The sequence below is a fragment of the Micropterus dolomieu genome, linkage group LG22 (genome assembly GCF_021292245.1).
Source record: "Micropterus dolomieu isolate WLL.071019.BEF.003 ecotype Adirondacks linkage group LG22, ASM2129224v1, whole genome shotgun sequence".
NCBI classification, from domain to species: domain Eukaryota; kingdom Metazoa; phylum Chordata; class Actinopteri; order Centrarchiformes; family Centrarchidae; genus Micropterus; species Micropterus dolomieu.
Genome location: NC_060171.1, coordinates 21584161 through 21597359, shown reverse-complemented (window position 1 = coordinate 21597359; position 13199 = coordinate 21584161). Strand labels below are relative to the sequence as shown.

The following is a 13199-nucleotide window of genomic DNA, read 5'->3' as shown; positions in this document are numbered from 1 at the left end:
ATGAATCAGTGATTTCATACTGATTAGATTAGTAATTGATTTAACCTCTTGCGTATATCACTGACTTGTGAGACTAAATGGTTTTTTTGTTTGCACATTTCAAATTTGTCACTCTTGAGTATTTTGTGTACTTAGTTTAAAGAAAAGAACATCTCAGTCTTATTTGAATTCAGGCTGCAACACAGGTAAATACTATCTGTGGGGACTGTGTCTTTGGCCAAACTCTGCCAGACAAGTGGCTTCTGAGGCCTGAGACGTTTTCCCATTTAAGTATGTGAATGCAAATGAAAACACAGCCCTGGGCTCTGCAGATCCACAGCCCTGCTGTACATACGCTGCATGCATACCCAAGTCTGTATTGAGGTAGTAAACCTGAGTCATCAAGGCAAGAGCACAAATCAAAGAAGACAGCTTCCTCCTGCGTCGTCTGCTGTAGTGCCTCTGTTACAGTGTTTGGCACAGCAGGTCGCACCTGTGCTGCGTTGCTGATCACACATTTTAGAACACAGCATTGTGTGGAATTGACATTCCTCAAGCATCCGTATTCATGCTCTCATGACGAGTATGTTTTTTGACATAAGAGAAGTAGTTTTTCCTCCGTGGTTTAAGGAACAAAAGACATTTTTAAACAGACAAACCAACTTTAGGCAGTGCAGTACTTGTGTGGCTAAATAGCAGCAATTGTCTCTCAATCCGCTATTGCTTGTAAAAGACTCCATCATAAACAACAGATACTGAAAGTAGACTTTACTTGTTTAAGTAGAAAGTGAACATACTTTAGTAAAAAGGCAACTTGTGGTAGGAGACTTCATTTGTCATTCTGATACTAACGCTTGACAGTTGGACCAAAGTTTTCCCAGACTCTTAAATGGACTGTTTGCAGTGTGAAACTGTGGAACTGTGAAAGAACAAAGAGAAAACAAGAAAAGGAACCTGTACACAAGTATTTTCTCTATTTACTCTGGCCATCACATGCTGCAGATAAATGCCTTCCATTGTTTACACCGAGTTTATCAATTATTGTTTACAAAGCTGCCACCGTTTGTCAAGCCTGAATAATGTAACTCTGCTTCCCCTCGTCTTGTTTATTCTGCAGGGGACTGCTTGTTTATTTTCCAGACAGGCAGGCAGACTTTTTCAAAGGTGATGTTGGCAGGGACCTCACTCTTAAATTCCATTCCTCTGGCTTTCTGTCTGCTTTTCTACTCGTATGTTTTGCCAAATAAAAGGACAGTGTGATTGAAAGCCGCTGTTTTCTAAACATTTCAACAAGGCATAGCCCATGGTGAGCAGAGGTGGCAGTCCTAAGCCAAACCTCATTATACAAGACATTACCGATCACCTGGAGTCGGTCAGTATTACTCTGCTCTGTTGACTGGATAGGATTGAACTGGATGTTATAGCAGTTGTGTGTGAAGATAGTCCGTACAGTGCATGTCCTTGTTTTCAGATACCTTATGATCATTTTAAGCACAACAGCCCCATTAAGAGTGTATTTCCTACCATAGTGCACCATATACTAGAGTAGTGTTTCTCAACGGGGGCGGTACCGCCCCCCCAGGGGCCATTCCGAGCACGATGAGGGGCGCTGAAAGCAATATTTTGGAAGGGGGGGCGCTAAACTGCTTTTGGGAGGCGTTTGTTGGTTGGAAATTCTAAGGTGAGTTTACACTTCAGATTCACAACAATACGAGTTTAAACTTTAAACAACTTGCAAAAAACTGTGGTCTGCAACATTAAAACCTGCCAGTTGAATCTAGTGCGACTGGACGAGACTGTATTTTTTCTCCGTCAGCTTCGTGCTGCCTTCATGGGAAGGGGAAGTCAGAGTATCATCTCAAAAATTTTACCCACATGGCGTTTACTGTGTAAACTCTGGAAAATTGATGTTCTCTTTCTTGGTGGAAAAGTGTTTATTTCTCTGAGGAATACACCATGAACGTCTTGTTATCGCAGTGGTTACACATTTACAAGAGGTATATTCCGCTGTTGGACTCGCCCTGAAAGCAACTTCGCTGCGACACCAGCGAGTGACGTGGACCCACCTCGCGCAGACAGTTTATAGACATATACTGTAGTTTCAGTAGGCTATAAAAATGTAACGTTAAAAACTGAAGCCCTGTCTTGCTCTGTTGGGGATTGAAAGCGGCACTTTATCAAAGGGGCTGAAGTTAACGTGTGTGGAATTATTCGTGAGCTTTCTGTCTGATCACAGGTGTTGGTTAGTTTCTTTTCCTCCCGGCATGAGCACCTCCTCGTCTCATTCTGTTCTGTCTGTTAGACGGCGAGGGGATACTTCCAGCGAATCAGTAAAATAATGCAGTATAGGGCATGTAGTAAAATATTATGAATTCTCTTTAAATAGGCTATTGACGTTAGTCTCCCATTGCGACTTTTTTTATTTACATGTCAGAGAACTCAGATATGTGGGAGAGATTCTGAATGTGCAGAAAGTTTTGAACATGAGCAGATAAGTTACAGTGTTTCCCATACATTCATTTATTTGTGGCGGCCTGCCACAATATCAACGCTGACCGCCACATTTTTCGATTTTTTTTTTACTAGGCCTATTTAAAATCGTATTTGAGCTGCAGGCAGCGCGTATTTGCGCAGCACTTCCTCTCGCTCGTCTCTCTCATCCGTCCCTCGATCTCTCGCTCTCTCTCTCCCTCGTTAACACAGCTGCACAAATCTGTCCAACACAAGCTGTCAATGTCGGAGACCCAGCTAATAAAAGTTATTAGCAAGCATGTAAGGAGCCTAGCTAATAAGGAGAGCTAAGTTAATGTTAGAATACAGCTGGGTTTTCGAGGCTAGCATGCTATACAGCTGCGCCACAGTTACACGGTCATTCTGTGGGAAACCCTGAGTTATGATAAGTTATTAACAGATGAGCTAATAAAGTCCAGTCAATAACTGAATTAAAACAAATTCATTTATTACAGAGATGAAAAGAGGCCACAAACACATTTAAATACGTTACTTCCCCACAAAAGAGGTGGTAAGACTTAATCATGTGTCACTCAGCATATTAAATAAGTTGATCTACAGGAGAAAAATATTTAAAAGCAATAAGAATGTCTGAGAGCCTCACTAGATTATATTCTATTATAATTATTTCATATAAATTGTAACTTTTGACATTTCCACCATAAATTGGTGCAGAAAAGGCAGAAATTGGAGGAGAAATTTTAATGGACCCCCATACCCCCCCACTTATTAAGTGCCCCATCCAAGAAAACAGTATCTGGTTTCACACACAGTTTCTGGGAGGAACATTCACTTATTTGTTAAATATAATTACTTTTCACGTGGCTTTTTTGTTACATTTTCCATATTTTTAATAACAATACTAACAATAAAAAAATCAACAATATTCAGGGCAAATAGCAAACATCTTTTTTGATGGGGGGGCGGTAAGGGACCTGGATAATGGATAGGGGGGTGCTGGCCCAAAAAAGTTTGAGAACCACTGTACTAGAGTGAAAATACATATTATTCAGAGAGTAGCACAGCTGTTACTGTGTTGCCTCACGGTAAAAATATATATTTCTGGCCTCCTCCTTTGTAGAGTCAGATTTGTTTCTCTCCACATCCGCATGAGTTTCCTCAAATTTATGGTAGAGTCTAAATTGCCTGTTGGTATTATGGTCCGACAGTTACTGTGTCTATCTGTATTTGCCTGACAATGGACTGACATCTTTCCATGTTCCAAGTGTTTCCATGTTACCCGTTCTTTAGAAGGCTGGATACAGCGCTTCTGTGTTCGGCCACACAATGAAGAGATCTCCCCTCCACACTCCAGTGTAACCATTTGAACAAACCTGCCTGAGGCCAGAGCTGAGCAGAAAATAGCCTAATCCTTTTGGCAGCTCCAATAAACGGACCCTATTCAGTCCCTCTAAAAACAGATATTAACCAGCAGAGCAATGCCAAGAGACACATCCTGCAGTTAAGCCAAGCATGGGTTAGACATCAAGACATCAGTCACACTTGATGATGCATAGCTCAACACACATGCTCTATACAACACAACACAGACACCATAGGTGTGAATGTGTGGTCACTTTAGCCTGCCATCTGTTAACATACATTCTCAGTGCCTGAATACGCATCTTTACATTTCAGGCACTGTATGAGAAAGTATGCCATGTCAGAAATATAGCCTATATAATACCTAGAGAACGTCTCGGGTTACGTATGTAACCCTTGTTCCCAGAGAAGGGGAACGAGACACTGCATCGGTGACAACACTATGGGAACGCCTCTGGGCGTGGCAGGGCTGAACTATGAATGAAATTACTCCAATCCTATTGGTGTTACTAGAACGGTAGTGTGTGACAGCGTAACCGGAGGGGTATATAAGCATGCCGGCACACAGGACATATTAGCCCTTTCTATGAAGCAAGACACTCCAGGCGGCGTGAGGTGTGGTGGACCGACGCAGTTTCTCGTTCCCCTTCGAGGGAACTCGAACTGCGTCGGTGACGACTCTATGGGAACGAGATACCCACTTAGGCCGCGCCGAAACCCCGCCTGCCCCCCAGCATGCAGAACCTGACGGCACGACTAGGAGGAGAGCGCACGGGTGCCGGGTGCAGAAGGAAGGTCCAGACTGTAAAACCGGATAAAAGTGTGAGGGGTGGCCGAGCCAGCCGCGTCACACAAATCCTGGAGTGCCCTAGAAGCCGGCGTGCCTCGAGTAGAGTGCGCCCTTACGGCCATAGGTGAAGGAAAACCGCGCACCTGATAGGCCAGGGAAATAGTCTGAACGATCCAGTTGTTGATGGTGTGTTTAGAAGTGGGGAGCCCAACCTTGGGGGACCCGAAACACACCAGCAACTGGTCGGCTTTCCTCCACCGGGAAGACCTCAGAGTATAAATACTCAGTGGTCTGACAGGGCAGAGTAGATGAAGTCTCCCGTCCTCCGCCGTCACATGAGGTGGGGGATGAAACGCCTGCAGCACCGTGGACCCTGCCAGTCTGGCCGGAACCTTAGGGACATAACCTGGACAAGGGTGCAGGATGGCTCTGACCCTCCCCGGGGCAAACTCCAGGCATCGGGGAGAAATCAAAAGTGCCTGGAGATCCCCCACCCTCCTCAGAGAGGTGATAGCGAGGAGAAAGGTCATCTTAAGGGTCAGGTGCTTGGCCTCAGCCGACTCCAGGGGTTCGAAGGGGGCCTCAGCCAGCGCTTCGAGAACCACTGCCAGGTCCCAGGTGGGAACCCTGGAACGAGTCACGGGTCTCATCCTCCTGGCTCCACGGAGGAAGCGCACGACCACGACCTGCCCAAGGGCCCATCACTCAGAGGGGCGTGGAATGCTGCAATGGCAGCCACATACACTTTGAGCGTGGACGGGGAGAGGCCAGCGGAGAAACGGTGCTGTAGGAACTCCAGTATCACAATTACCGAGCAGGTAACTGGGTCCACCGCCCGTTCTCTGCACCAGGTGGTGAACACATTCCACTTTAGTCCAAACATCCTTCTTGTGGACGGGGCTCTGGAGCTGAGCAGCGTCTCGACTGCTCCTGTCGTCAGGCCCGCCTCTAGGAACTGCGCCCCCTCAGGGGCCAGACCCATAGCTGCCACAGGGCGGGGTGCGGGTGAAAGATCCGGCCCTCCGCCTGGGACAGGCCCTCGAGGAGCGATATTAAATCCGAGAACCACACTCGTGCCGGCCAAAACGGGGCTACTAGTAGTAGACTGACCCCGTCCTGGTGGACCCGTAGTAGTTCAGTTCAGTTTTACAGTGATGGCGCGGCCTAACTGCACTCCGGTCACTGTGGACAAAATCGACTCGACGCGTGCGGGAGACAGGTGGGCCCGCATCGTCATTGAGTCCCACACCACCCCTAGGAATATAGTCCGTTGGGCGGGCGTCAGCACGCTCTTCTTCGCATTGAGCCGCAGCCCCAAACGCTGAAGGTGGGCGAGGACGACATCTCAATGCCGAACCGCTAACTCTCGAGACTGGGCCAGGACGAGCCAGTCGTCGATGTAGTTCAGTATGCGGATGCCCTGGTGGCGCCGGGACCGGTGAGGGCCTGCTGGTGGTTAGCGCGTCCCGAGCACTGAAGCGGTGGGAAAAACAACGCCTGTTGCTGGAGCCACCATGAGAGAGGGGACCTCGATCGGCCTCTCTCAGGGGAAGGGGGGAAGGGAGGGGGAAGAGGCGGGGGGTGGTGGTTGGTCCCCCTACTCGAAGTCTCAGGACCTCTTCCCCCGGGCCCGCCGAGACTGAATGACGGTCCTCAGATCCGTTTTCTCGGGGGGCTGTGGGCGAGAGCGCCGTCTTGCGTCCCAGGTTGGTTGAGGGGGATCCCGTGAAGTGACGCTCTGCTTCTGGCTGCGGCGGTAGGTGCTGGATGAAGGCTGCGTCCGCCTTTCCTGAGACGTCGCGATCCTGGAGTCTGACTGGCGGGGGAGATATCGCTCAAACGCCTCCCCCTGAGTTTTGGCATGCTGGAACCTGTTGATGACAGCATCCACTGCTTCGCCAAACAGGCCAGTAGGCGAGAGGGGCACATCCAGGAGAAAAGCCCTCTCCTTCCCCTGGATGCCTGAGAGGTTGAGCCACAGATGGCACTCCGTAGCCACCAAAGCCGCCATGGATCGGCCGATGGAACGGGCCGTTTCCTTGGTCACACGGAGAGCTAAGTCCGTCGCTCTACGGAGCTCAGTCAGGTCCTCCTCAGAGGGACCTCCCCCTACGTCACAGTCCCGAAGGAGATCGGCCTGGTATGCCTGCAAGACAGCCATCGTGTGCAGGCTAGCACCAGCTCGACCCGCTGCCATGTAGGCCTTGCCCACCAAATCGGACGTCATCCGACACGGCTTAGTGGGGAGCGCCGGCGTCCGGAGGGATGAGGCGAGGTTGGGAGAGAGGTAGCTAGCCAGCGCCTCCTCCACTCATGGCATCGCTCCGTAGCTGTGCTGTCTGATCTCCGTCACGTTGCCGTAGTCCAGCCAGGGGGACGTAGACAGCCGTGCAGAGAAGGGTTTGTTTCACAATCTACACAACTCGTGTACATCCGGAAAAAATGGTAAGGGCCGACAGGGGGGTGGCGCTTGGTGTTGCAGAAACCGCTCGTCTAGTTTGCTGCCCACCGACGGATGCACACCAATAGGATTGGAGTAGTTTCATTCATAGTTCAGCCCTGCCACGCCCAGAGGCGTTCCCATAGTGTCGTCACCGACGCAGTTCGAGTTCCCTCGAAGGGGAACTTTGAGACATTTTGTCATTTAGGTCTACTCATTTAGCTTAAGGGGCACTCTACTGATTTTACACATGAAGGCCAGTTAACTCATCATGAAAAGAACTACTTTGTTAAAACATATGTATAAAATAACTCTGATGTCACCAAAGTGTTGTAAACTGCAGGTGTGGAGTTTGAAAAAAGTGGGCATTTAAGAGGGAGGGAGCGTCTACTAAAAAGAGGCCATAATGCTCATTTGCATTATGGGAAATGTAGGATCCAGCGTTTTTGGAGCTTGACCCACTACTTCACCCTCTGCAAATTTGATTCTGACTGTTATTTATTTTTATTTTATTTTTGCATCTGTCTCTCTTGTGAATCCCCCACCTTTATGGAAGAGTAATACTAAATCACTGGAGCAAGCCTTTAAGGTTGGATTTATAGTTTATAGTTAAGGGGTTACTCATGTAGCTACACCAAAGGCTATCTGACATTAGCCTCCTCAAAAATGGATCTACACGTCAAGGCTACTGAGTGTACAGGGATACTACTTAAAGACAGCAACAAGTTGGATTGGTCAGCATGGGTTACTTGTGTTGTGCCTCCAAGTTTCTGATACAGGTAGATATTGTTGAAAGTAAAGACAAAATGAGAACCGTGAGGAAAGGCTCAGTTATCAGCTCTTTTTCAAAACCCATGCTCTGTCACAGTGAATGAAAGAATGTAAATAATAGTATACATCCAGCTCTGGATCTGAAGCACCTCCTTTACTTAATAATAATGTCATATTTTACCTCCTACAACTGCTCAGAATCCCATCCCACAGTGTCTTATAGTGATAACAAAATAGCTTGTGACAAAATCATGGAATTAGTCATAACCAAAAAACATTTACTAACATTATTAATAATTACATTAATAATAACAGTAAACTAGGTGAATGCTGACTTTAAGATTAGGAAATCTGTGATGAAGATCTAAACTCTGGATCTGAGCGCATACTGTACATTGTTAGATTGCATCGTGCAGTATATTGACTCACTCTGTGGTTACATTGTGTTGGGTGTCATGTCTACATTCTCCAGTAAATGGCAGGGCAGTGACTTGACCAAATATGGTGCCTTGTCCTGAGGAGGAGAGATAAAAGCATTACCTCATTCTGTCCCTTTGCTCCTGATAAGATAAGGGAGGTCATATTGGCTGTGAGAATAGAGCGTCTCTAGTTCAGCAGCCCTTTATCTAAGCTTTGTTGGGTCTTTTCTCCACAGTTGTTTTTTGGTTTTTAACAAAGCCTGTAGCTTTTGCCATGCTCCGGCTCACATATGAATGATTTATTTACCGTGATTGTCTTTCTCCGAGACGAGGACACTATTTTTAAAGCGTTTTGTTGTTTTCCCTTGTCTCTTGGGTAAACTTTCAACTCTAACTTTTCAAACTACACTTGCGCCCGACCTCAGGAGTTGTTGTGTCTGACATCTATTTCGAATGGATATAGAATGGAGGCATTCAGTAAAGTCTCTCGGAAATCATTTAATTTCACGGACATTTGACAGATAAAATTGTGGCGTCTCAAACCTTTTGTCTGCTCTGGCGCGTCTGAGCCTCACTGGATATATTAAGCTGTCTGGCTGTTTTAGCTGAATTCAATCCAGGTCAATCACTCATTCGCGCGCGCGCACACACACATATTTGCACATGCAGATAGTATTCAAAACAGCTGCATCTTGGTGTGTACAGCCCATCTAAATGTCTTCCCAGGCCTCTGGCTCGGTGTGTTAACTCTGCCGGTCCTGGCTGAATCCCCTGGCTGGCATCACATCTGACATGTGTTGTCTGGAGCACAAAAGCCTTTTTTTTACAATGCTGCGGATGAAACGATATCTGTACTTACAGATAGTTGCAGTCGCTAATTAGATAGCAAAAAAGATGATTTACTTCCAGACACAAATTCAGAGCGTCTTTGTTTCAAAGCCGTGAGCCAAGCTTTTAGTTTTTGTTTTTAAACAAAAGTCATTGACAGATGACTCTTGAAGCCGCTATTTGCAGTGCGATTCAGCTGCAAATGTCTACACAGTGCAAGCATGTAGTATTTTGGGCCAAGCCATCTGGCGGGCCAGGGTGCTGACTATGTGTGTTTTTGGCCAGTGTGGATGGTTGCAAGCTCTCTGGTCTGTGTATTAAAGCATAGTGAAAGAATATGCTCCCAATAGAAATTAGGGTTTCCTCTATGTTTATTCCGTGGTGTTCTGGCACAAGAAATACAACACTGCAAAAGAAAATGTGACATGTATATGGCTTTAAAATGTAGCTAAACTAAAACAAACGACTTCAAAGCTGAAGTTGAATGTATCATTTTTAAATATCATTTCCCAAGAAAGATGGCTCATAAATTGGATCGTGCACTGGATCCGTACACATTAACAGAGACTGGTGTGCAGCAGTGACCCACTACTACATTAAATTACTGAGGAAGCACTTAGCGTCTTGTAAGTCTTCAAATATGGATCTCATCTACGTTTGTTTTTATGTTTTATGCTAAGCAGGTACATTAAAATATATAAATGCAGGAGGATAAATTGTGCTGGGTCGGTTCTGAATAGCACTAATGCCCAGCTTTTTCTATCTCAAACCGAGCTACACCACCAACATAAAATCTTCTCACTCATAACTTATAATGAGGGAAAGAATATAAATGCTAGTCACTCTCAGTAAGGCTAGTGGTCTAATAGCTACATTCATGTCTGTTTGTAAATGACTGTCAGCCACCATTCAGCACCCACTCTGTGTGTTTTATCACATATTAACATGATTGATTTTGTGTGGACAAGCCAGTCAGTCAGACATTGTCTGGCGCGCAGTGGTGAGCTAAAATGTAATGAGTGGGCAGGTCTGTTCCTATTTAGAGCTCTGATTAAACAATGGACACTCTCTAAAAGGTCTGCTTGCCACTTCACGTGCAGACAGAGATGTCCTGCTATACAGAGGTCAGCGTATCCGGAATCTGAATAACTAAGACTGTGGACTCCACTTCAAACGTTTTCTTACGTTAGGCGTTTTTTTAATAAACGGATAAACTGACTTGATTTGTGTATGTGAACTGTAATGATTTTCTAATGCTTATTAGGTCATTACGGTGTTTGAAGCTGCATTTTTCACAGCACTGCAAAGAAACGGCCCCCCTACATAGTAAGTCCCAATTTAACCCCTGGGTATATATCGTCAACTCCTAGTCAACTGTTGCCATTTATACAATATGAAATGAGCTAGTTGGCAGTAAAACAATGTAGTTTAATGTCTTGATAGCAATGGTAACATTTGTAGTGCATTTGTGATGTAGTGCACCCTGTCATTTACATTTTACTCATTTAGCGAACGCTTTTATCCAAAGCAACATACATTTGTTTTATATGGAGGTTGCACGCCTCTGGAGCAACTAGGGGTTAAGTGTCTCGCTCACCCACTGCACCATCGCCACCCCGCCATATGTTGTGACGAGGTTCTTGTGTAAAGTCATATCCGTCCGTGAAAAATAAACCCCGTCAGGCCCGTTGATTGTTTGATTAAAATTCAGCTTCTAGTTGATGACAGCCCAGGTCATGTAATAAATGATTTGTTAGGAAGTACAATTAACCTGCAACATTGTTTTTCTTCACGCTGTCTTTTTTTCTCTCTCCCTGTTCTTTGAAGTTATAAATCCAGAGCTTTGAAAAAAAAAAAAAAAAGACAGAAGAAGAATTAGGAAGAAAACCGCCGCTTAAATGTTTTAGAGAGAAAAGGCTGAGAATTAGCGGGAGGGTAATATATCACAGAGCTACACAGAGTCTAATCAGGATCCCAGCTGGAGGCGTAGCCTTGCTCTGACCCTGTGAAACGACTTTGTCCTCTGCCTCATCATCAGCGAGGTTGGGGGATCAAACAGGAAGTGATTTTTAGCTCTTCCATAACAATACTGTGGATGTAATTAGCTTTGTTCCAATAACATTCACACAGCTCGCCCCAGAGACGGGTGTGAAACTGTACACCTCCTAATCAGATATCTGCACTGTAATCAGGAGACAATCTTAATGACCTGTGTTAAATGCCAAATGCTCATTCTGCTCCATCCAATCGCAGTCTGATCACACCGCTTCAACCCAAGAAATCAGTGAAACAAATTAAATCCATTTCACTAGCGATTTTTTTTTTTTTGCCTGGAATGATGCAAAGCTGTAAAGGTTTCAATTTAGACTTTTCATTGTCTTTTATGAGACCCGATCTGTAGTTGATAAAGTACACTTTTGGGGTTGGAGTGGTTTTCGTTGGTGTATTTAATGTCTAGTCTTCCCTCTACGAGGGAACTGTCTGTTCTCTGAAACTCAAGACTGGTTGAAGGTATTAATGAGGGACTTTGTGAATAATTCATGTACATCAATAACATTTCCTATTTCACTTGGACGGCCTGTGGCCGGTGAGTGTCAAGGTAAAGTTAGTTTTAGACAGGTCTTTGTATTTGTCTTCAGTTTTCACTTAAGTTATTTTAGACTGGAAGAGCCCGTATCCTGTAACCCTGTAGCCTGTGCACCAGTAGAAAAGATTTTCAACATTTCTTTCTCAGAAAATGAGTACACGTGAAAAGAGGAGCTCTCTGAAGTAGCTGTGACTGAAGAAGATTGTATAAGTACTGCATATTCACTTTATTCAAACTTACAGTCCTTGCTATTATTTTGAGAATTTAAAAAGATCAAACTCCTTAACAAATGTGCTTCATCAGGAGGATCAACAGTGTTTGGTCGTTTGGGTCAGATTTTGATGTTACTAAACTCTGATTGGTGCACCTTTTTATTTCTAACTGTAAAAATAGAGACAGTAACTTCACTATACTAATTGACATATAAACTACAACTATTTAACAAAAACAAAAATATTGAAATCTCTCTTGTTAAACAACCGAAACTGTTCAGACTTCGGCAAAAAATAATAATAAAATAAATAAATAAAAATAAAGCTGATAAAGAACATGTGTTTTCAAGGCCTTTCAGCATTTTCGTCATATAATCATCAGGTGACAGTTTTAGTTGCTCCACATGAGGATTTTTCCTTTGTATGTATGATTGTGGTACTCTTAAGTTTAATAGAGCACATGTACAGAGCAGTGACGTTTATACGCCTGACTTTTTTGTTTATGCTTATTGTTCCGACTCTAACACGAGTCTGCTGCAGTTGCAAAGGGCCACTGGGTTTATGCTTCTCTTTTGACTGTGTAAAACCCTGATCTTTTAGACAATATTGTAGCTGAAGTGTTGCTAAAAATACACCAAACATTCATTGCTTTTTTACTGTTAGTATTTAGCTGAGTTGTTGTGTATGCTCCTGCTTGATGTGCGAATTCTTTCTTTGTAATCTGCCCCCTTTGCTCGTTCCTCTCCTTTATGGCTTTGTTTTTGGCTCTTTTCTCTTCCCAGACATGGAACACGATGTGCAGGAGAAGTCGCAGCTTCAGCCAACAACGGTGTGTGTGGTGTAGGTGTGGCCTATAATGCTAAAATCGGAGGTGAGTCAAGCACTGGGATTTTTAATTGGGAACAATGTTTAATTAGAAATGATATTAACTTAAATGAGTTTGAATTTCATTTGAAATAATATGCACAATACTGTTCACATTCAAACTAATTTAGAAGTAAATTTATTTCAGCTAGGCTACTTTCAGTCTGGGATCTGAATCAGAGTCTTCATATCCATAATGTTGATTTTCCTGGACCATCTTTTACGGACCGGTTTTCCTGGACCGGGCTTTTACCGACAGATTGACTCCCTGTTTTTTAGATGCAAGCATGAAAGTGTGCTGCAGTGGTTGCCAAGAGTGCACACTGAATTGTCCTTGTTCCATCTATTGCCACACAGAAGAATAGCTTTTGATTATTTTCTGCAGGTTTTCCTCTGGAAATAAGCAGAGCATTGCTGTGTGTGTGTGAGCATGCTTGTGTCACCACCTGGCTCAACATTGTGTGACAACAAAGAG

General features: G+C 44.7%; 1 protein-coding gene across 19 annotated transcripts in view; it reads left to right on the top strand.

The window, feature by feature from the left end:
- The window catches only part of furinb (furin (paired basic amino acid cleaving enzyme) b), an 82649-nt gene that overhangs the window by 51473 nt on the left and 17977 nt on the right, over window positions 1–13199 (top strand). For all 19 annotated transcript variants that reach the window (XM_046036229.1, XM_046036228.1, XM_046036230.1 and 16 more), the window contains one exon: window positions 12643–12731. In XM_046036229.1, the coding sequence (XP_045892185.1) occupies window positions 12643–12731 (89 nt within the window). The remainder of the gene's footprint in view (window positions 1–12642; window positions 12732–13199) is intronic.